This window comes from Heloderma suspectum, chromosome 2, assembly GCF_057233095.1.
Source record: "Heloderma suspectum isolate Gila_16-S chromosome 2, 16-S_ref, whole genome shotgun sequence".
NCBI classification, from domain to species: Eukaryota; Metazoa; Chordata; class Lepidosauria; order Squamata; family Helodermatidae; genus Heloderma; species Heloderma suspectum.
Genome location: NC_139459.1, coordinates 97,258,174 through 97,282,272, shown reverse-complemented (window position 1 = coordinate 97,282,272; position 24,099 = coordinate 97,258,174). Strand labels below are relative to the sequence as shown.

The 24,099-nt window shown below is 41.8% G+C and overlaps 1 protein-coding gene across 3 annotated transcripts in view; it reads left to right on the top strand.

The window, feature by feature from the left end:
• The window catches only part of CEP78 (centrosomal protein 78), a 35,074-nt gene extending 12,553 nt beyond the window's left edge, over nt 1-22,521 (top strand). For all 3 annotated transcript variants that reach the window (XM_084834247.1, XM_084834249.1, XM_084834248.1), the window contains exons 8-16: nt 632-696; nt 2,501-2,606; nt 10,758-10,893; nt 13,928-13,973; nt 14,290-14,433; nt 16,886-16,963; nt 18,137-18,303; nt 19,687-19,840; nt 21,484-22,521. In XM_084834247.1, coding sequence (XP_084690373.1) covers nt 632-696; nt 2,501-2,606; nt 10,758-10,893; nt 13,928-13,973; nt 14,290-14,433; nt 16,886-16,963; nt 18,137-18,303; nt 19,687-19,840; nt 21,484-21,993 — 1,406 coding nt within the window. In that variant the 3' untranslated portion in view covers nt 21,994-22,521. The remainder of the gene's footprint in view (nt 1-631; nt 697-2,500; nt 2,607-10,757; nt 10,894-13,927; nt 13,974-14,289; nt 14,434-16,885; nt 16,964-18,136; nt 18,304-19,686; nt 19,841-21,483) is intronic.
• The last annotated feature ends 1,578 nt before the right edge of the window (nt 22,522-24,099 follow it).

The window sequence follows — 24,099 nt, the reverse complement described above, 5'->3', positions numbered from 1 at the left end:
TACTTGAACTGAGCAAGGGTTGGAGAACCATCAGTGTTGCCTGTGCTGACAACCCATTTCCACAAATGTGAGATAGAAGGAGCTCTTTAGTTTCCTCTCTGTTCCTGGCATGAACAGCAACAGGCCTGTGTTCAGGTTCTTTCCTTAGGCATCTCTGCTGCTGGCTCCCATCCACCAGCTAATAGAAACGCATAAGGAAGTGAATAACAGACGTGTATCCAGGGAAAATTGAAACGTTTTGCCTGAAGTGGCAGCTCTCCTAGCATAAGAGGGAAAATAGCCCTTTGGCAGTGGGTTATTGCCTTAATAACTCAGAGCTCTATTTAGCAGTCATGGAAGTAGTAGATGCTGGCTCTCACTCTTTCTCCCCACTAGTATTTAGGAGCCAGCAGCTCTCTACCTCTGGAGAAAGAGACAATGTATTTAGGCCCTACCACTTGGACATGTGCTAGATGTAAGGGTGAGCCATTGAGACTGTATGTATGAGCAGTTCAGTCCCATAATGTTTATCATGTGTTTTTCATGCTAGAAAGCAGGGAAGAGGAGTGGCTGAGTGAGTGACACAGGGGCTGGATTGTTTTTTAAATATCATGCCATATAAATACTAACACCTTTATTAATCTTTTTGTAGATCATGCCTTAATGAAGAAAATAATTGAAAAAGTCCTTATGAATGCAGATGGAACTAATGTGGAGGTATAGTCTAAGCAGATTTATTTAATGGTTAATAGTATGGCAAAATCCATAAAACACTAAATAAACAGTACTGATGCTACCTTTTCCCCCCACTTGAATTTCTCAGAGTTCTGATAACTGTATTTTGGACAATGAAACTATTACAATAACATGTTCTTGAATAATAAAGGCAAGGGCTTTAACATTCAGAATGTTACGAGGCTGTTTTTTCAGGATGCTCAAAGCAGACTCCTTACCTGTTCAGACAGTGAGACAGTTACCCTTATCTATTACAAGCATATTAATTCTATCCAGATCCTGAACATTTCCCACCAGCATCACCTCTGTCTTGTTTTCAGACAGTGGTTCTCAACAGGGTTGGCACCCAATCCCAAAGTTCTGAATGATGTCACCTAGTGGTTGCATATAGATGTTAAATAATATCAATGGTAACACTAAACACTGTGTTCGGTGAACTCTACACACCATATGGTGACTTTCACAACCCCAAGCACCCTGTCACCATCCTCAAGAGATCTGATCAAGTCAATCTAAGCAGCTGTAACTGTGGTTGCTTTTGGTATAGACTCTGTATAGCGTCCAAGTCAGAGGGAATTTGAGTGGCTTTTATCAGTGAAGCATCAGGCAAAACTGTCAGAGCAAATTACAGATGCTGACATGGTCTTTGGGCCTAATAACCTCTGCACCACTTGAAGCCGCTGAGCTGAATGCAGTGCTGTTGATGCAGAGGTGGAAGATTTATTTGCTGTTGCCAGGGAATGAGCTGTTACGGCATACTTAATGAGGTTTGATGTGGGTTTTCCACCCATGTTGTTCTAGCTATCTCCATGTTCCTCAGTAAACCAAGTAGGGGAGCCAAAAAAGGGGTCTTTGATATGAGTTGGGTGTCATGCTTTGAAATTCAGAGTGGATGATGGCTAGCTTTAAAACTTTGGAGTGCGTTGCATTGGCTTGTTGTGACGACTGAGTCCAGTTATGCCTCTCTTGTGAAAGAAAGCATTATGGAATTATCAAAGAAGGATAACTGGAGCTGGTATATGCTTTAAGGTCTTAAAGAAGGACACAACCAGATGCAAAGACTATAACGTTTTGATCGGTGAAGTAGTAACAATGGAAAAAAGGGCTGGAGAGCAGAAATGTCTCACATAGTTATACTTGTATTGCATTGACTGGAAAGCAGTGGGAATGGTCAAGTGGATTTTGCTTCTCTAATCCCAAATACCTATGCTGGTTTAGAAACTTACTATTCATAGTTTGAGAACATGTTAGCATGTATACTGTGATAACAATATTTACTATTTTGCTTTTTTTTTTGTAAATAGTTCATAAAGGGTGCTGTGGCTGTGTGTTCGGATCTTTGTGATCTCAGTGTATTCCTAATAAGTGAAAGCTAAAAATGTCATGATCAGAATTGCTGATAATACAAAACAACTTTCCTTCTCTTATATTAAATATTATTTGTACTGCTGTCCAGTAGTTTTGCGCATTTGTGGCAAGGAGGTCTCAGACAGCTGTGATGCATGAGACTTTTTGTATTTAAGATCTTTCCATAGCTTCCTACAGGCTTCTGTCTTTTTCTGTTGCATGTATATCATGCTTTTGTGTGAGATTCTGTAGAGAATTGGAATTGACAGTATGTGGCCACAAATGAGCAGGGGAGAGGATCTGCTAATGACATGTTAATTTGGGTATCCTCCAAATTCTAATATTAGTTTGAGTAAGTACATACCCTTAAAAGTGTGTGCATATTGAAATAGCAACTGCTGAACCAAAATCCCTTAACTGTTTTTCTTCTCTGTTCCAGTACAAGTGGCTTCCATCTCCATCCTCAAAAGATGTTAAAAGTAAACCTAAAAAACGAACAGTTGTCTTGGGAAATGGCAGGAAAGGAAAAGCTACTATTCGTATTGGTAACTTCATTTATTTGAGTTGATATACAAATTCATGGATGCATCAGATGAGCTGATATTTTGTTGTAGATGGTCATATTTGTCTAGAGGTGAGACTGTAAAACAATGAAATTGGAAAAACAAATTTTTGACAAAATTCTTAATGAGCTGGCTAATAAACTGAAGAGGATTCTCTAATAGATTTTTCTTTGCTTAAGGGTGTTGGAGATAGTAAGCTGTGTTTATCTCCTGACTGTTCTTGATCAATGAGGGAGTGGACCAGGTAGGAAAGGGTTGACTTCCTCTTCTACGGAAGGTTGGACCAATAATGTAAAAATGTGTGTCCTTCTGGAAGGGGATCTCAGTCTTGGCTCTAGCCCTGTACTTCAGTGGAAGGCAATCTAAAGCTTTCAAGTTAAGTTGGAATGCACTTCCTTTTAGTCTAGGCTTCTTTTTCTTTTTACCCTACTGTCATTACTTAGTGAAGGTGACAGGGCTTGCTTTGTTTGGGCTAGTCATATTTTAATCTTTGTAATAAAGATGATGCAAGAATTGTATCAGTGAATTTCAACCAGTTGAAAGGTTCTCCTTCTCTTTTGACTTGCATTCTACAGAGATCAAGAACTGACTGTCCCAATTAGACAAAGACAGGAGAGATCTTTTCTTTAAGTTCTGAAAGGCTTTCTTATTTTCAAAGTGTCATTATGCTTAAAATCCTAATGTTTATATCTCTGTTATATGAAGGCTCGGGTAAGTCTGAACAGAAATTAAATAAGTAGAAATATCTATTTTTTTTTTAACATTTTGTTTTCATTTTTTAAAAAAAATATTTGTCTTGTTACACACACTCCATACCAGTGGGACTCTGTTTTTAACCTGCAGTGAGAAGAGGACCAGGCACAGGCACTCTAGAACAACCAGAAAGCTAGACACAAAAAGGGAAAAGAGACTATGGAAGGACAAGACTCTCCAGTGGTGGTGACCTGCAAGGTGTTTGACATGTTTGTTTTCTTGACTGAGAACAACATGGCCTACACGTGCAACAAGTGCAAGTTGATCACATTGCTGGAAGAAAAAGTAAGAGGACTGGAGTGGCAAGTGTCGACCCTCCAGGGAATAAGAGAACACGAAGAGTTCTTGGACAGAATGGGGGAACTACAGAAGTTAGAAGAGCAACAGCAAGCTGAGGCAGAAGAGGAAACTGCTGAGGTGAGGAAAAATGAAGTAGAGGATACTCTTTGGAAAAGGGTGACAGGAGCAGAAGAATTAGAAGCCACTCTGCACCAATGGAGGCAATGGAACTAGGGAACATTTCCAGGTAGTTGAGGATGAGACTGGAGGACAGCCTGCAAAGGAAGAATTACAGGGGAACCTGCATGAGAGCGAGCAAGGGCTGAAGGTCAGCCAAGCAGAGGTGATGAAACCAAGACCTACAACAACAAGAAGAGTAGTAGTAGTGGGAGACTCCTTGCTGCATGGGATCGAAACCCAAATATGTTGAGAAGACCCGTGAACTCGCCAGGTATGCTGTCTCCCGGGAGGACGGATTAGAGACGTGACTGAAGGGTTGCCTGCACTCATAAAGCCCACTGACAGGTATCCCTTTCTTCTCATCCATGTGGGAACAAATGATACCGCTAAGCAGAGCTACGAAGAAATCATGTCAGACTTTGAAGCTTTGGGAAGGAAACTCAAGAACTTTGGGGCCCAGATAGTTTTCTCATCCATCCTTCCAGTAGTCAGAAGAGGGATAGAATGGGAAAGAAAAATACTTCAGGTGAATGGTTGGCTACAAAGGTGGTGCTGGTGCGAGAGATTTGGATTCTGGGACCACGGGCTATACTTCCTGGAAGATGGGCTGTTGGCAAGGGACAGGTTGCACCTCACGAAGGATGGGAAGAATGTGTTTGGCCACAGCATGAAGAACTTCATTAGGAGGGCTTTAAACTGAATCCTACAGGGGAAGGAGATGTAAAGTTGGGGGTAACAATGGACAAAGTCTCATGCACCGCAACGGAGAGAACAGCTCTAATAGTGCCCAATAATAGTTTCAGAAACATGTAAGAAGAAAGCTAGGCTGTGAAGCAGATGGTCTATATACTAATGCCCAGAGTATGGGAAACAAACAGAACGAACTTGAACTCTTAATACAGGAGGGAAATTATAACTTGATAGGTGTAACTGAGACTTGGTGGGATGACTTTCATGACTGGAATACAGCAATTGAAGGATATAACTTGTTCAAAAAGAACAGGAGGAACAGAAAGGGAGGTGGGGTTGCACTGTATGTAAAAAATACATATCTCTGCACAGAAATACAGGAGGATGAGCTTGGTAGCCCCATCGAGAGCATCTGGGTTAAAATAAATGGAGCAAAGAATAAAGGAACACGGTGGTCGGAGTCTACTACCAGCCACCCAATCAAGGAGAAGACAAGGATAAAACTTTTGAATAGCCAGTGTTTCAAGGAAGCATGATGTAGTAGTAATGGGGGACTTCAATTTCCCCAATATTTGTTGGGAGACAAATTCTGCAAAACATGGCCCCTCCAGGAAATTTCTGACTTGTGTGGCGGATAACTTCCTCCTACAGAAAGTAGAGGAAGGAACTAGAGGATTGGCTATCCTTGACTTGATCCTAAGTAACAGAAATGACTTAGTGGATAAAGTAGCAGTTACAGGAACTCTGTGGGAAAGCGACCATGTTATACTTGAGTTCTTATATCTAAAGGAAGCAAAAGCCGAGTGTAGCCAAATGTGTACTCGGGATTTCAGGAAAGCTGATTTTAATAAACAGAACAATGATAAGGAAGGTGCCATGACAAGCGATTCTTAACAAGAAAAGGAGTCCAAGATGGGTGAGAGTTTTTAAAAAAGGAAATTCTCAAGGCACAATTACAAACAATTCCAACAAGAAAAGGTGGAAGACAACAGAAGAAGCCCATGTGGCTTCACAAAAAGCTTAGAGATGCCCTGAAAACAAAAAAGGACACATATAGGAAGTGGAAAGAAGGCCAAGTGACAAAGGAAGAGTACAGGCAGGTAGCACAGAATTGCAGGGATGGCGTCAGGAAGGCTGAAGCTGAGAACGAGTTGAGGTTAGCAAGGGATGTTAAAAGCAACAAAAAAGCTTTCTTCAGCTACGTGCATAGTAAAAGACAGAAGAAAGAAATGGTGGTTCAGCTATTAAATAAGGATAGGAAAATGATAGATGACAAAGAAAAGGCAGAAGTGCTCAATTCCTACTTTGGCTCAGTCTTCTCCCGAAAGAGAGTCTATGACCCCCCTGGCAAAGGTGAAGTAGGGGCAGGATTGCAGTTCGAGATTGATAGGCATATGGTCAAGGAATACCTAATTACTTTGAATGAGTTCCAATCTCCAGGGCCAGATGAGCTGCATCCTAGAGTCATAAAGGAACTGGCAGAAGAACTCTCAGAACCACTACCTATTATCTTTGAGAAATCATGGAGGACGGGTGAAATGCCAGATGACTGGAGGAGGGCTAATGTTGTCCCTATCTTCAAAGAGGGTAAGAAGGAGGAACCTGGGAACTACAAACCAGTCAGTTTGACATCAATCCCAAGGAAAATTCTGGAGCAGATGATAAAGCAATCCATCTGCAAGCACCTTGAAAACAATGCAGTAATTACTCGAAGCCAACATGGATTTGTCAAGAACAAATCATGCCAGACGAATCTGATCTCATTTTTTGATCAGGTAACCTCGCTTGTGGACTGTGGGAATACTGTGCACATAATATACCTCAACTTCAGCAAAGCTTTCGATAAAGTGCCCCATGATATCCTGATGAGCAAACTAGCTCAAAGTGGGCTAGATGACACAGCGATCAGGTGGATCCACAGTTGGCTACAGAATTGGACTCAAAGAGTGCTTATCAATGGGATCTTCTCAAACTGGGGAGAGGTAACTCCTCTCAGTCCTGGGCCCAGTGCTCTTCAACATTTTTATTAATGACTTGGATGAGGAGGTGCAGGGAATGCTGATCAGAATTGCAGATGACACAAAATTGGGCGGGATAGCTAATACTTTGGAAGACAGAAACAAAGTTCAAAGTGATCTTAACAGACTGGGCAGAAAATAACAGAATGACATTTAATAGGGATAAATGCCAAGTTCTGCACCTAGGAAAAAGAAACCAAATGCACAGTTACAAGATGGGGGATATATGGCTCAACAACACTACAAGCGAGAAGGATCTTGGAATTGTTGTCGATCACAAGCTGAATATGAGCCAACAATGTGATGTGGCTGCAAAAAAGGCAAATGCTCTTTTGGACTGCATTAATAGAAGCATAGCTTCCAAATCCCGGGAAGTACTAGTTCCCCTCTACTCAGCACTGGTTAGGCCTCATCTGGAGTACTGTGTCCAGTTCTGGGCACCACACTTTAAGAAGGTTGCAGACAAGCTGGAATGGGTTCAGAGGAGGGCAGCAAAGATGAACTTGGCATTGTGTGTCAAGTACTTTTAAATGATAGGATATATACAGCAATCCTATGTAGGTCTACTCAGAAGTATATCTTACTGAATTCAATGGGACTTACTCCTATGTAAGCATGTGTATCCATGTGTACAAATTGGGTTTCTTCCCCCCCCCTTTGCTTTCAGTAAGTGGGCTCTGCCACAAACTGCTTTCTCTGTGTTGTTATACAGGAGAAATGTCTGGGAGGGGGTGGGTGGGTTGAACTGTGTAGCAAATGGCTTGTGTATAGTCATATAGGTACCCTTGGGTCCACCTCTGGTGACCCCCTTGACTCTTCCTCCAGTGACCCCCCCCCCTTTCCGCCCCAGCAGTTAGATTGGCCATGAGCCTCCACTGCAGAGACCTAGGTGCACCTCCCAAGCTGCCCCACCAATCCCCCCCCCCACCGCAGCCTGGAGCCCCTACCTTCTGGCTCCAGCCCAGGCATGAACCCTCACCGGCAGGCACCTACCCTCATCATGAACTATGCCTTGAAGTGGGAATCTATTGTGATTATGGTATTCTTCTGAGCAAACCCATTGTGTATCAGGTTGGGCTGGTTTAGCCCCATACTCTAAATGCGGGGAAATCTTCTCTTACAAGTCCAGTGTTCATCAAACACCAGAGTCCCCACACCCTTCCTAACAAAACCTGCGATATCAGTGGCAAAATTTGCGGTGGTTCATGAGTTATGGTTGAACTGAGTACACAAAAGCTGGGAAATCATTTTTCCAGCCATAACGCCCGCCCCCTTTCAAACTGCAAGGTGCCTTGGGCAAAGGGACCAGCACAGGTGTGGCAAGTGATGAGGGGCAGGAGCCCATTGGGATGCACGTGTGACTGTCGAACCACAGGGCTTTGAGACCTACCAGTCAATAGCCTGAGTGCTCAGACCTGTGGGATATTATGCATGCCAGATTTCACCTCATGCCTGAGTGAAAACAGCTGAGGGAAAGCCAGCAGTACAGGGATTAACTGTTTGGCACCCATAGCCTCCACCTCATCATATCCCACTTCCCATTTGTTCCACCCACCCACCCTGTGTCTCTGTCAGCAGTGAAGGGGGCAACAGCGTGAGTGCTGGTTGGCAGAGAGGAAGTTGGGATGTCATACTGGGTAGAGGGGAAAGCTAGTGCCCAGCACAACAAACAGTTAATGGTTTGGCCCCCATTGGGCCGCAGCAGAATGGCAATTGGCAAGACAAACAGTCCTGTCCCCCTACATAGCCTCCACCCCATTTCTGTCTGCCCACAGGAGTGCAGGAGTTCATTTCAGGCAACTCCAGTCGCTAGCTGCAAATGGTATCCGCCCATTGTTGATGTTAACAGGCTATCAGTGGCTGTGGATACATTTGCAGTGGCCTGTAATTAGCTGGGTGTGTGTGTGTGTGTGTGTGCGTGCGCGCGTGCGCGTGCATGCATTTTTAGCTACAATGTATCAACTGATTGTTGAAGCCTCTAAGCTACTACAATGAGTACCGCCCCTGCAATGCTATATGGTGCTAGCAGCTTCCGCTGATGGCACAAGATTGGGAGAGATGGGGAAATCAGGGAGAGGGACATAGGGGGTATTAACCCCTGCAGTGGTGGTGCAGCGCAATGGGGGCCAAACTTGTTAACCCTTGTACTGCTGGCCACTGGCTTTCTTTCGATATCCCACCTTCCTCTCTGCTAGCCAGCACTCAGGCTGATTACCTCTTCCCTGCTACAGGACTATAGGCAGCTTGATCTTCAGGTACAGGAAGGCTATAGAAGCAGACATTCAGAGATGCTTAATCAACACGAAATGAGGGGGCAATAGGTCCCAGAGCCCTGTGGTTCAACAGCCAACATGTGCATCCCAGTGGGCTCCTGCCCTTCGTCACTTGCCACACATGGGCTGGTCCCTTTACCCAAGGCCCCTTGTGATTTCAAAGGGGGCGGGCGTTATGGTTGGAAAAATGATTTCCCAGCTTTTGTGTGTTCATTTCACCCACAATTCACAAACCGCTGTAGGTTTTGCCACTGATTCTATCTATAGGGGGCTTGGCTTGATCTGTGCTAGCCTTATGCAACAACTTTCATGTCCTAAGTTTTATTTTCTATTAGACACAAAAAATTTATTTTCAGACTGTAATAGTAACAGGAGTTTCTTGTTCTAAATGTGAGCTTTTAGTTGGTATGGAAGAACCTTGATAACTCCTGAGTCAGTCAGACACTGAAGCTTGTTTTAAACTGAAGCCTATCTAAAATATATGATCTTGCTTAATTTATGTTTATGGCTATGTTTATTTATGGCTATGTTTCCTACTTCTGCTTCAGTAATTTGGCGACACAAAGGTAAGTATACAAAACAGTACTATCTATAAGATATTTGGAAACTAAGGTTATGCGCACTTAACCTCCTATGCACACTTAGCCTTAGAGTAAGCCCCACTGAATATGTTTGTTCCATAAATATGTATAGGATTACGTAGTAAAACTGAAATCCATCTTGGGTATAACCCCGCTAAATTCAGTGGGGCTTTTTTCCATGTAGACATGGATAAGATTGGATATACAATTGCAATCTTAACTTACTAAGAAGTGAGTTCTATTTGACTTGGTAGGACTTTGTTTAAGTTAAGGGCACATAGCATTTGACTGTAAAGGAACATTTCTGTTAAGGCAAAAATACATAGATATATAATTTTCACTGGGATTTCAGCAACAGCATACTCTGGTGTCTGGAATATGAATTGCAGTGGTATAACTTTCAAGTCTGATGCACTTCCTTATCCACTTGCCTTGACATCAGTTGCTCCTTTGTAAAATATTCTTTTAAAAACATGTGCTTAATGAGCTTGAAAAAAAATCCTTATGTAAGCAAGTTATTGAGTCTCACAAAGTTCTATGAACCTATGGGTGCTTCCAGTCGAGGCTTTTACAGGGGGTTCAGATATTGTCTTCAACTCCTAACCCTCCTATGTTTTCCTACCACTTTTTCCATCATTTCTCCTATTGCAGAAAATCAGTTAAGAATGAAGAAGGAATCGCTGCACAATGCCTTCACATTGATAGTTCTAGGAACCCTCCATCTGGAAACACCCTATGTGGTAGAAATAGGCAGGAAGAGAATTGTTTGTTACTGGCATCTGTCCAGGCTACTGCAACTGTGTGGTAGTTTCCTATTGTGGAGCATAACCTACAATAGCTTTTCAGCCTGAGGGCTGATTTCCATTTTGGAGAAGCTCTCAGGGGCCCCATTCCAGTGGTTGGTGGGCCAAATGCACAAGGTAAAGCCAAGACCAGTATATTTTATCTTAAAGTTATTACTGCCAGTAATTAAGCCTTAGGAGAGGCATTTCAGCCTTTTAGAATGGGGGAAAAAAACAAAAGCCAGGAAGACACTAAATAGCTGGTGGTTGGGGGCCAGGGGAAGGGGGCGCAGCCATCTGGAGAAACCAAGAGGGCCAAAATGGGATGCCAGAAAAGCCCGTTTTGGCCCCCAGCCCTGAGGTTTTGCACCCCTGACCCCTACAACTTCTGAAATGAAAATAGATTCTGGGTCAATTCAGTAGTACCCTTCTCTTAGAAGATTGGCAGTTCGTGTAGTTTGTGACTTGAGAGTGGAAACCAACTTTCATCCACTTCTATCTCTAAATCTTAAAAATTCTACATTTTTTCCTGTAGCTTATCTGTAACAATGTCTCTTCTTTCTCTTGCCTGATACAGGATTTTCTTCCAAAAAATCTTTAAGTCCTGGTAGGATGACCTCATGTGATCAAAACACCTATGCTCCAAAGCCATTGCCCCCAGAGGCACATGGTTTTTTGCCTTGGCGTACAGCTGAACGTGCAAAACAGCACAGGTAATGTATATGGAGGCAGTGAGAAATCATAGCATGCAGATACCAAGGATGTTCTTTTTGAAATTTTTATTCTGTAATTCCAACAATACAAACAAACAAAATGTAGCTACATAAATTTGAATATATCGAGTTCAATGCATTGAAGTGTGTGAGAGAGTGTGTGTGTGTGTGTGTGTGTATGAAAACTGGCTTTCTAAGAACTATACATGAACTTCAATAAAAGCAGACCAAATATTCAAGCAAGTGTCCATTCGCAGGTGGCATCTATACACCACCCATTCAAATGTTGAAAGCGTTGTAAGTTCTTCAATCCATTGCATTATAGGAGGAGAGCATTTATTCTTCCAATGTTGTAATACCAATCTTTTAGCTGTTGAAAGGGCGCTGAGAATCCATTTGTGCTGACTGTACGTTAACTTCTAGGAAACAGGTAGATAATTTAAAAGAACATATTCATTAGAAAATATTAAAGTGTTCATACACAAAGTCTATCCATATAATAACCACCTCCCAAAAAGAGGCAACTGTTCAGCATTGCCAAGAAACATTAGCTGTGTTATGCCTCCAGCAATTAGGCAAATTAGACAAACCCTTATTAAAGAGACGTTGTGGCATCCAATAGACATGGAACAAGAGTTATTGCTGGATAAGTTATAACCTCAGATCCATAGATGCGTAAGTTAAAGATGCTAAATTGCCGATGCATTGATTAGGCAAAATGGGGCAATCCAATTCCCTGTTCCTTAAGTCCCTGTATATTATTCACCAATAATAAGTATTTATAAACATGGATCGTGGATCGATAGAACTGACCGGCCTCAGTAAGTGTTTCGAATAGCAAAGGAGACTCTGAAGCAATAAAATGGGAGGGCCAAACCTAGATTCTGACCAATGTTGCAGTTCCACATATTGCCATTCTTCCGTAGCAAGCAAATTGTATGTGGCATGCAAAGCTGAGAATGAAGAAAAAAATCCTCCTCAACCCCCACTACTTTATTCAATGTAAAAATCAACTTATCCATCCAAATCTGCCACAGAAATATTTTCTTACAAATTTTTAAATCTGGGTTTCCCCATAGAATCAATTTAGTATAAAAAAGTGGATCACAGTGTAATTGTCGTGACATTATATGCCACTTCCGGCTTTGATGCTGGAGTTTGATCGGTATGGTAAATGACAACCTGCCTCAGAAGGAGAAATTATTGTTCTTACAACTGTTGATTTATGCCTTGTTCATGCAGTAATAATTAATCCACCATCAAGCAGAGCTGTGCAGGGACCCCCCCCGATCTGACTCGGAAGCCGCTTTGCAGCTTCCGAGGCAGGCCCAATTCAACTCAGGCAGACTCGGGGTGGGGGGAGGCAACCCGACTCAGCCCCGAACCTGAAGCGGGATTCAGATAGTGATCCCTGCTTTGGGTTCCCCTTGACACCCCCGCGCAACCCCCCCATCCCCTTACCTGGGCTGCTGCCTCCTCCGCCACAGCCGCCGCCTCCTCTGTCGCTGCTGCCTTCGCCGCCACCATCCGCTGCCAGCTCCTGTGGCCTGGATGTGTGGAACTTGTCTTCTTGCAGAGAGTCGCCATTTTTAAAATGGCAACCTCCTGGAAGTTCCAGAAAGTTGCCATTTTAAAAGTGGCGACTTCCTGCAAGAAGACAAGTCACTGTGCGTCCAGGCCTCAGGAGATGGCAGCGGTAAGGAGAAGGTGGCAAGGCGAAGGCGGCTCAGGTAAGGACCTGGAGGTGCCAGGGGGTGCTGAAGCTCTGAAGTGCACCGACTACCCCAGAGAGCCCCCGACCTGCTCCAGGTTGCTTCGTGCCCCCTCGACTTCACCTCAGAAGGGGATCAAAGTGGCCCGAAGCAGCCTGCTTCGACTCGGGGTTCAGGCCTCGGGCCGAAGCTGTGCAAAGCCCTACCATCAGGTTCTTGAAGGTGCCTTTTTTAAAGAAGTAGCTAAGTGGCTTCCACCTCTGCATAGTATTCAATAGCTCAAATTGTTTTAAGCTTTTAAAGGTGCAATCCTACGGCCACTAGACAGTGTCTAGACGGCCATAGGGTTTTCAGTTTCTGGGAACTGAGGTTGGAGCCAGTGCTTGGCACTTGGTTCCCAGAAATCTAACTCCTCGCCCCTGCTGCCTCATAGGAGGTGCGAGTCGTCCCCAGCTCTGCGCTCAGAAGAGCAGTGCTGAGCGGCTGAAAAGGGGGTGTTCCTGGGTGAGAGGTCCGTGGAAGCGCCATTACATTTCCTGTGCACCGTCCGGCCTCCCCCCCGCCAGCTCTGAAGCACCCCAGTTAGACAGCTGAAATCGGATGTCTAGCTGCGAATACAGAGTGGCCAGAGCGTGGAGGAGTAGATCCCCTCTGCACTGTGCCCGCCCTGCATTGGATAGTTGGCCACCCTCAAGGCAGGCCGAGTATCCCCATAGGATTGCACCCTCCATGCCCTGCAGCTTGTCAACTTCTTTAGACAAGAGGAAGTTGTCTGCTAACATAACTTTGTTTTGAAAAGCATGGCTCTTGTGTGGGTTAGAAAAAAACTCTTGATACAGTGAACTTTTTTGTTATAGGGCAGCATATAAAATAAAATAAATATTGTGGGGACTATTTTGATCATTCATGAATGCTGCACTCATTGTATGCAGAATGGCCTATCCACTTAAAGAAAAATGTAAGTGGCAAGTAAAGTAATTCACTCTACTTATGTTCTGGTGAACCCACCTAGTATCTCTTGTACCACAGTTAGTATCTCTTGAGATTGGGGGAAGAGGCCCACAGTTAGTATTTTGTCATGGTGGTTGAACTCTTACCTCTGAGTAGAAATGACCAATTCTACAGATAAATGTGGGAAACAAGAAAAGCAAGGGTAGTGAATAGAGTGGAGTATCTCCTGCTATTGAGATGTATATATATCAAGTTCTCAGGATGAACTCAAATTCAGTTAAATGTTAACTGTTAGTTTTGTGTTAACTCTGTGGATTGATATTGCAGAGATTAGACTTTCTCTTTTCCTAAAACACTGAACTTGTTTTTAGGGCTTCATCTGGGAAGAAAACCCATGAATTTCCATTGCAAATCCAGGTAACATGCTTTCTACTTAGTTCTAGGAAATGAGTTAAAGCTTTATCATTGGTTTTGTGAAGTACAGCTTAATATTTTTAACCATATAAAGATGTTTCCTTAATTTAGCTAAGGGAGTTTAACATAAATATTACTATTCAATAACAAGTACAGTGTGATCTTCATTTGTGGAAGAGGCGTACTCTCTGTGCCAACTTAGATAAAAGATATCTAATTGAAACATTCACAATGTTATATAATCCACCTGTAAAAGGAAATATATTAGCATAATTAGACCTAACTGTATAATCCTGCCATGCCTCCTTTATGTATGCAGGCTGGTATTCCTGTGAAAGTTACTGTGGAAAGTGCTTCTACATCTGAAACTGAGACAGATGGTGCCATAGAGGATGCTATCTGTGAAACTGATGCCACAAAGTCTTCAGAATTAGTTAACTTGAAACAATGCCATCAGTTACAGGTATGGTTACTACTGTCAGAGTGGAAACTGAGCCGATAGAACGCCAGAGCAGTTCTGATTCTGAGGTGAAACAGCAATCCGTGGGAGAGGAGCATGCTCATCTCTCACAAGCACAGCAGCTGGCAGAGATTCCTCCTGCCAGCATTCCTGAGATAGATAATGACCCTGGCAGCAAGAGAGTGCGGGAGGGGGGCTTGCTGGATGCTAGACGCCGGGAGCGCTGACAGCTGTAGGGCGTGGAAAGGAGGCGTAGTGCTCGTTTGGCGCGCAAGCAACGGTCGCGTCCCGAGGACCCAAGGGAAAGAGGGAGTAACTCTCCCTAGCCCATAATTTCAGGGTCTTCCTGTGTTTCTCCTTCAAATGGGGACCAACCGCTCAACCCGGAGCATAGGCTACTCTGCTGTCCCTTGCTTAGTTGCTGGTGATTAGCATCTGAAAGAGTCATTAAGATGTAAAAGGATTAAAGCCTTGAAAAGAATCCTATTGTCTGTGTCTTGAGTTAGCTATTGGAGTAGACTGAAAGAGGCTGCCAGGGCGCTCCTGACAACTACCTTAGATTTTATAAAAGACAGATTTAATTCAGTGATCCTGTTACAGTACATGGATCATGCCCACACTCCAAGATCAGCCTGTAAGAGCAATTATGCTGGTGGGCATGAGAGAGAGGGCCTTCTCGGTAGTAGACCTGCCTGCTTTGTGGAACTTGGGTGCAGTTGATGTCCATGAGACCCCATCATTACAAGCCTTCAAGTAGGCCCTGAATTCTTAACTGTTTATTGGGGCCTATAACTGAGTTAAGATTTCAATGGGCACGGTTGTGTATACAGTGCTATCTGGTTTTAATTGTTAATTTTTTTCTCATTGTTTTTATAATCTTACTGTGTTTCGTGGTTTTAAATCTTGCTGTGTGCCACCTTGGGAGGGTTTACCCTAAAAGGCAGCTTATACATCTTTTAAATAAATATGTAATTGTTGACTTCTCTAAAAACATCTTGTATGCAGGTCTTTAGAGGGGTAATCATAGAAATGAATTGCAAATATAGGCTGTAATCCAGATGAATGTTGGCAAGGAAGCCATACATGCCTTGGGACTTCCCTTCTTTTTTGCTGGGGACCATGGAGTAAGCAACTTTTAAAACAGAAGCTGCTTGACTCATTGACTGGGAGCTGCAGTGGCAAAAACAAGAGAGTTCCCTGGCTGCCTGTACTTTGGCTGCATATAATTGGGTTCTTTTACACTGCATGGATAGATAAGCTTGACCATGTGGTGTCCCTTAAAGGCATAATGATCAAGCAGGTGATACAGACCAAGTTGTAATTTAGAATGTATTTCTATGAATTCAGTGCCTTGGCTGTCTTACATTTCTTTACAGAAACTGTTAAAAAAAATACCCAAACACTTCTTAACATTCAACCAGAGACGCTTACGAGCATATGCAGTTGTTTTATAGTCAGACCATTGATCTGTCTAACCCAGAATTGTGTGCTGTGATGGGTGTCCCTGGTTTCAGGCAGGGTTTTTCCCCCAGGCCTGGTATCTGAGCTTTTTAAAAACCGTTAGTGCTACAGATTGAATGTAGGAACTTCTACATAGAAAGCACGTGCTCTCTACGGAGCTGTGGCCTCTCCTGTCTGAGATTCTCTATAGGACCATGAGGTGCCCCATTTCTCACTCAGCTTGTTAGCTGAATACAGGATCCTAGAGTCGTTGATAATGAATGACTGGTATAGCTTGCTCCTAAATGTAAAATGTTTCCATTGATTCATTGCAGAATATTTTTGTGTGTGAGAGAAATTAGACTTTTAAATGGCTCAGTTCCTTTGACAGCCACTCTCTAGTTTCTTTCCAAAGTGATGTCTCTTTGGTTTTAGGCTTTTTCTCTTCCATTGTAAATGCTGTTTCAAACAAGATCCACTAGAGGGAATAAAAACTTCTTGAAAGAATTATTATATGAAAAGGTTTTTTTTTAAGAGTATAAGATTGTAAATAATAGTTGAGTGATAGCTAGTTTAATTGAATTTACATCCATGTAAGATGCTTCTGATCAGAGTGATAGTAATATTACTTGGAGTACTGATCTTGAAAGTAAACAACTGGAACAAATAAGAGAATTATCTAAGATTTGCAAGATCCCTGGAAATTTTACAAAAGTTTGAGGTATCGTTTAATTTGGGTTCCTTACAGAAGAAAATGGTGGGATATTAAATGTAATAAATACATAAATAAATAATTTATAAATCCAGGACAATAATGTGTTTGTTTAATTTGATTTAACCTCTTGATGTTAAAACCTCTGACTAGAGAGTAGAGAGTACATTTTAAACTAGCAAATGTTAAAATTCCGAAATTCTAAATGACTATATCCAAAGGGAGAGTGTGATTTGAGTACAGTGCCCATAGAATGATATTGGCAAGTGCCTCAAGAGACCACAGTCTTCTTCTTTCTGACAGATGGATTATGAAGAATGTCAGTTAAGATTAAAAGAAGAACGAAAAGCAAGGGTAACTGCTGAAGAACGAATAATGGAGGTAGCACACATTTTCTTTCTTAGCATTTCTTTTTTTAAGAAGAGCTCTCCATAGTTAAATAATCTCACCAGCTCCATTTTAAATATAATTTCAGTCTTTTACTCACATTGGCAGAAAATTGAATTTTCTAGGACTTTAGGTTTTAGGGGCTTTCCAAATTGAGTTCAACCGAGCATACACAGTTTGTCAGCTTTAAAGCCATAAGGACTTCGACATGCAGTAGGATGTAATTTCCTTTCTGTTCAAGGCCTTTGAACTCCACCTGATAATATAACCCCTGTTTAAATGAGTGTATAATTTGGGCGGGAGGGGGGAGAAGAGGCATTAACTTATTCTCCACTGAAGGCCATATATGCAGCCTGCAAGGGATATGTGTGTGGCTTCTGAGGCACACATAAGTTACCTGGTAACAGCACTGCAGTATATCATTGTAAAACTCATGCTATAGATATACAGCTAGATATCTAGCTGCTCTGACTAAGCAGAAAACCCAAAATAAGACAAAGTTTCGTTTTCCTCCCCATCTCCAGCATCCTACACTGTGTCTTTTAACTCTGGATGCTACAGTCCAGGGCAAATGCCCCTCATGCCTTTGAAAAGGCTGTTGCATTTAAATCCTGTGTGACTCCTAAATCTAAACGATGAATATACTGGGGTAACCACTTTGATTTTCCGGTATAGTTTCTAGGTATATTTGCTTTGAGAGAACTGTTTTTTTTTTGCCTAGACTATTGAAAGTCTCAAAGGTTTTTATCAGGTACATTTCTGATAAATTGTATGATCTGGCTACCACAGTGTTGAGTTATGGTAACCTTTCTCTCACTCCAGTGATAGGGAGTGTAAAGCCAATTTGGCCATTTTTGGTTTTCCAAGGTTTTTCCTAAGAACTACAAATCTGCAAATGAGTTGCATCTCAGCAGATGGAGATGTGTGTTTTCAGATATGGCCCATGGACTTTATTGCCTGAAGTCCTTCACTCACTGCCCCATAGTGTTACAGCTGTCTAAATTGTGATTATTGGACTTTTCACCTAAGATACTGGGAAGTGTATTGTGAGGCCAAAGTGTTGGGGATACCTAAATTTTAAAATGATGGCACTTAGTTGTCGCTACCAGGTGTCTCAAAAGAGGCATTTTCAATATTAAAGCAATTTTGTTTCATGGTTTCTTGTAGCTAGAAGCGGAAAATACCCGATTACGGAATCTAAACTGCTCTCTGTCAGAGGTTCTTCATGCACAGTCAGTAGCCAGCACAATTCTGGACGATGAAGGAGTTTTGGGCAGCATTGAGAGCTCTTTCCAAAAGTTTCATGCTTTTTTAGATCTTCTTAAAGATGCTGGGTAAGAGACAATTATCTTCTTATGAGTTTTCTCTTCACCAGTTACCCATTACCCTTTTTTATATCTCTCTCTGTGCCATAACGGAGTTCAACTACAACAGTGCTCAATCTTCTGAAGGTCTCTCCCCTAAAAAGATGCGTAATCAGTTTATTAGATTGTCGTCAGGCTGTGTCCATGAAGCTAGTGAGTCGGTAAATTGACTGCTGGTCATCCCGAATCATACAGGCAAAGAGTTTTCTTTGAAGATGGAATGTTGCCACAACCCTTACACCGTTTTGTTGAAAAAAGTTGACTGATATTAAACTTAAACACAAAATCTGGCCCAGGGATGAGAAACTGCATTTTAGAAATATTTTGAGTGTTATAGTGCAGTATCTATCAAGGTGCTCTTCTGCATGTGGAATGTGTCTCCTGCTTGTGGAATAGCTAGCTGTACTGCACCTCGTACTACAGCATTTTATGAGAAAATTGAAACTAAATCTAAAGATGTTCTTGTTCAACAGCATATGAAATGTTTTGCAGAAGCATGAGAACTGTTATAGAACCTACCTATTCTTCTTATTATTACACTGTGTGAACCTTTGCACAAGCTCTTAGGCATTTGTGGAACAGTGCTAGGGTCTTGTTATGTTCTGTGCACAATCTTTTGGGATCAAAGCCATCATTGTTAAAAGAGAAAAAATTATCCTGATTCAGTCAATGTATCTGAAACTGCAGAAATTCTTTTCATGCTCCTGACAATAGCAGCAGTGGCTACTCTTTTTTTTATTTCTGTGTATACGATTGGATGCGCTGCACGGAAAGTGTAATACATAAGGAAGATTCAAGATGCCACTGCTCCACTGGCAGAGTTGGGGAAGCATTGGTGGTTTCCCTACATTTGAGACCAAGATGTTCAGAGATCATTTTGAGCACATACCGGTATCCAGCTAAATGGTTAAAATAGTTATTATCAGAGATGGGTGTTTAAGGATGTGGGAGGACACAACATTCCACCTTTGGCACTAATCTGTGATCCTGTTCTTCTCTCCAGACATAAGAAGCACAGTGAACTTGATGATCTGCGCATTTGTATAGTCTGATTATGACTGTTACAATACAAAAATATTGTAGGGATTCAGTTATGGAATCCTCTTGTGTTTGTGTTGTATTAATTGGTTTGAGTATTGTTTGTGTTGCTTTTTACTTGTTGATTTTAGTGTTTAATGTGATTATATAAATTATATATTTTATGTTTTAATTTTTCTTTACTGTTTATTTTTATTATAGAGAAACTCATTAATACTTATGAGTTTATTACATTTATCTATATAATACCACGTCCTTCTGTATACTTGTGCTATGAACAGCTGCATTTAGCATATGATTTCTTGTATCCTGCAGACTTGGACAGCTTGCAGCAATGGCTGGGATAGACCAATCAGATTTTGGCTTATTACGGCATCCCCAAATGACCTCTACTCTAACTAAACCTGCAGTAACACAAAGGGAGAAGTCATTTGAGGAAGAAAGACAAGAACACATGGAGAATTTCAAAGTAAGTAAAGTGACAAGTGAAGAATACTGCTTACCCAAAATTAATGACCTGTGTTCTTAAAATCCTTCCTTTTTTGCTCTTACCTACAAATCTTTCTGCATGGTTTCTTGGTTCCAACACTGCCCCTTCCCCTTATGCGGTTGTGGAGCCCTGTAAAGAGATCTTGGGGTTGTGGTGGACAGCTTAATGAAGAAACTGGAAACAAAGCCCTATGAGGAGAGACTGAAAGAACTGGGCATGTTTAACCTTGGGAAGAGAAGACTGAGATAGATATGATAGCACTCTTCAAGTACGTCAGAGATTGTCACAGAGAAGAAGGCCAGGATCTCTTCTTGATCATCCTAAGAGTGCAGGACACGGAATAATGGGCTCAAGTTACAGGAAGCCAGATTCTGGCTGAACATCAGGAAAAACTTCCTGACTGTTAGAGCAATACAACAGTGGAACCAATTACTTAGGGAGGTGGTGGGCTCTTCCACACTGGAGGCATTCAAGATGAAATTGGATAGCCATCTGTCAGGGATGCTGACTTGGATTCCTGCAATGAGTAGGAGGTTGGATGGTCTTATAGGCCCCTTCCAACCATACTATTGTATGATTCTATGAAATAAGTCCACAAGTGTTACTAGCCTGCAGATTATTTATTCACTAGCTTGCTATGGACTCCTAGAGGAGGAACGGAGCACTCCATCCCTCCTCTGCCAGCCTGTTCACTCACTTGCCTGCAGTTCCGTGTTGCCTATGGCTACCGGGTGACTGCTTAAATACAAGGCTGCTGTCGTATGTCTCCATGCCAGGAAATTGTGCTTCAGGTACTTTACATAAAGTGGTCTCCATTGAGATCCTTAGAATATATCTGCCCAAGGAGAATGCAGGGCTGTAAGTCTTGAAGTGAAATGCCCGATGATTTGATAACGGAACTTTTAAAACCACATCCCCTTATAAATGTAATAGAAACTGTTATGGATATATACATGTATGCACACACTGTGTACCAGATAAGAAATACAATTAAATGATGAGAACTCACTCTCATAGTTTGGTTCTGACCCTAAAAAGCCAACTGAAATGCTAAGGCCTCAGAGTGCTTCTAAATGATACTTGATCTTTAAACCTATACTTGGAGAAAGTCCATAGCTGGAGGATTAGCTGTGTAGAGAATTCCTCTGCTTGTCCTAATTATCTTAATGTTCCCTGGATTATGGTGGTAAGGAAGTCCTCTAAGTTCTTCTTAAACTCTTTGGTCAGACATACCAAGTGGTCAAGTGGCATTTCTTTACCTGTACTTCCAAGTGATGAACTCTAAAATTCATGGGCGTTATCATCCTTGTAACTTATAGCAGCATATGCCATCAGAATTCTTAAGAGATGGGAATAGACTGAACCAGCAAACAAAGGAAAGAATTGGAAAGAATTGTTAGCTGCATTCTTGTAATGTGGTGAGATTTGCTCATTCTCACATTTTCCAGCTACCTTCCTTTTTTCAGTGTGAATAAAGCAACAGAGAAAGTGGCAGTCAGTTCTGAGCATACTGAGGATGTCTTATACCAGGGGGAGCAATCTTTCTCCCATAATGCTTGTTAAGTTTATAAGTACAGCACACTTGCTGGGCTTCAGTTGATTTTATTTCTTCTTCTTCCTAGAATTCTGGATCGGCTGTTCTTTGTGGTCCTGTCTATTTCCAGGCTAATTTAGGTCCAAGTCAATTTGCAAATAATGTCCTACCTGCTACAACAAAAGCACAAGAACTTCAGGTCATTGGTCAGTCCCAGCAAAGCTTATGGCAAAACACTGAAGGTAAAGTTGGTAGTTGGAGAATGGAAGACAGCGCATCAAAAATCAGCCAGGCAACACCTTCTAAAAAGAGCAGTCAACCTGTGGAATTGGAAGCAAAAGATTCCTCTGTGAGGCAACCAGTTATTAGTCAGCATTCAATCTCTGATCCCAGTGTAAATGTATATAGTGGGCACAGCAATAAATGCAGTGCTCTAGCTAGTGAAAATAGTAAAGTTACTTCAAAAGGACTTCCCTATACTGCAAGCTTTGCTGCTAGAGGAGATCAAAGTATACATCAAAGTGCTCCTTCTAGAAATGACACAATAGGGTCTGATTCTGAAATACAAGAAAGCATCCATTCTATCTCAAGTGTTTGAAAAATCCATTCCCAGTAGGTAGCTTGCTGTGATCCATTCACTTTGTGGGTCTTTTGAGAGAAATATATTCTTAAATTTTATGCAACAACCTACACTCTATGATTTACTTCATGTCTGTCTGCTTGCTATGTAAATCTTAGCAAGAATACGTGTTGGCAATATCCAAAAGGATTGATTGTGCATTTTTCTTGTATATAATTTTATAAAGAATCTCAAGTGTTCAGATAATTGTCATCTATAATTCTAACGTGAGTAAAGTTTTCAAATGATACAGTTCCAAGTGAATAAAATGACTGAGTGATTTTTTTTAAAAAAAATAGTTTATTATGTCAGTACTTATTTTGATGGCAAATGTAATGCCTAATATTATGTAAGGTATTTATTCACGAAGTGAATTTCCATTAATATTGGGAATCAGATATAGAAATAAAACCTGTACCTCCTTTTTAGCATTGCTTTTTTTGAGGGGGGAGATATATAACTTTAAATAAGAGGAGCCATATTGATTAAACTGAATATTTCAAGGGCTTTTGTTTCTTTTTTTAATTAATTTATTAGTTGCCTCATAACAGATACTCTAGGTGGCATACAATCCAGTTAAATATAAAACAAGATTAAGAAACATAATCGTACTACAATCAAATTCCACACTAAAAACCAAAACTAGCACAGAATAAAAGTCTTGCTAACAACAGTTTTAGGTAAAAGCCACCTCAAACTAAAACTAACTTACTGCCATCAATCAGCAGAGACCCTATAGTACTACTACAGACCTTCAAAGATGTTAAAACAATTAAACCAGCTGTGAAGATTCTGTAAATACCATTACTGATTGAATAATGTTCAGTTTGCATCCGTTATGATCCAAGAGGATACTTTGACTGGATTCTCATGTCATGATAAGCCATGGTGGGTTATGAGCCATGTTACTGTCAGTGTGGCTTACTGTGATGTCCAAAATGGTGCAGGTGATTCAGTGTGGGTTGTTTTCACCCAACAAGCCACTCTGAGAACCTATGGCTTGTAGTATGGTTGTTGAGAATAGCTTGTTCTCAGGGTGGCTTGTCGTGATGTCTGAACCTGGCACTGTAGCTTGTGCAAAGCAGCTACAAAGCTGCTTGGCGAGAGCAGGAAAAAAAGCCTTTGCCACTCTGCACGATTTCGCCAGTGCCGCCTCCTGCCTTCCTCACCAGTGTCTGCCCCTCCACCATTGCACAAATGGCACTTTGGAGGGACCATCACTTGTTTGCCACCTTTTTTTAAATTATATTTTTCGGTGCTTTGAGAATACGCAAATGGTGTCTCTCTTTTTTTTTAACAGCCTTATGCAAGTGTGAAAGAGCACTGTTTCAGCTGTCTGATACCTGTAGTCCTGTCAATTTCCTTGTGTGTTTCAGCTGTCAAAGGGAGCCAATGTGGAGTAGGTAACATACAAGGAAAATGACAAGGCAAGACTTCATATAGGCTAATTTGGATACAGTTGCGACGGACTGGGTGGGGGGGAAGTAATACTAAGAGAAAGGAGGAACCCATTTGCACAATTCAGAAGCACTGAAAAAGGGGGAAAATACGAAAGAAATGTCCTCCAAAAAGGGGCGGGGACAATAACTCCCACTTGGCAATGTCATCTTCCCGCTGTTAAACCTTGAACTGACACTTGTCAGTATCCTCCCCCTGTTTAACACCCGATTCTCCAGGAAGTCCAGAAGTGGGAATTATTGGCTCCCCCCACTTCTCGCTGCTGTTTTTCAGAGCAGTTACTGCAGGTGTGCAAATCTCACCTCCGTTTACTGCCCAGCCTCTAAATATGTGCCAATTTCACCTCCATTTACTTCCCAGCCTTTAAATTCACACAAATATTCTGACTTAAAAAACAACAACACCTTAGATGGTGGCTGAATGGGACAGAGCAAATGGGCAGTATAATTACATCTACCACAGCCCCCATTCACTCCAACCCATGCCTTCTAAGGGTTTTTGTTTTTTTTACTGTTCAGGAGATTTGCACAAATCCACTGGAGCACAGTAACTGCTCCGAAAAGGGAGGGAGAGCCAGTAATTCCAATTTCTGGACTTGCTGGAGATTTGGATAAGTATCGAAAGTGG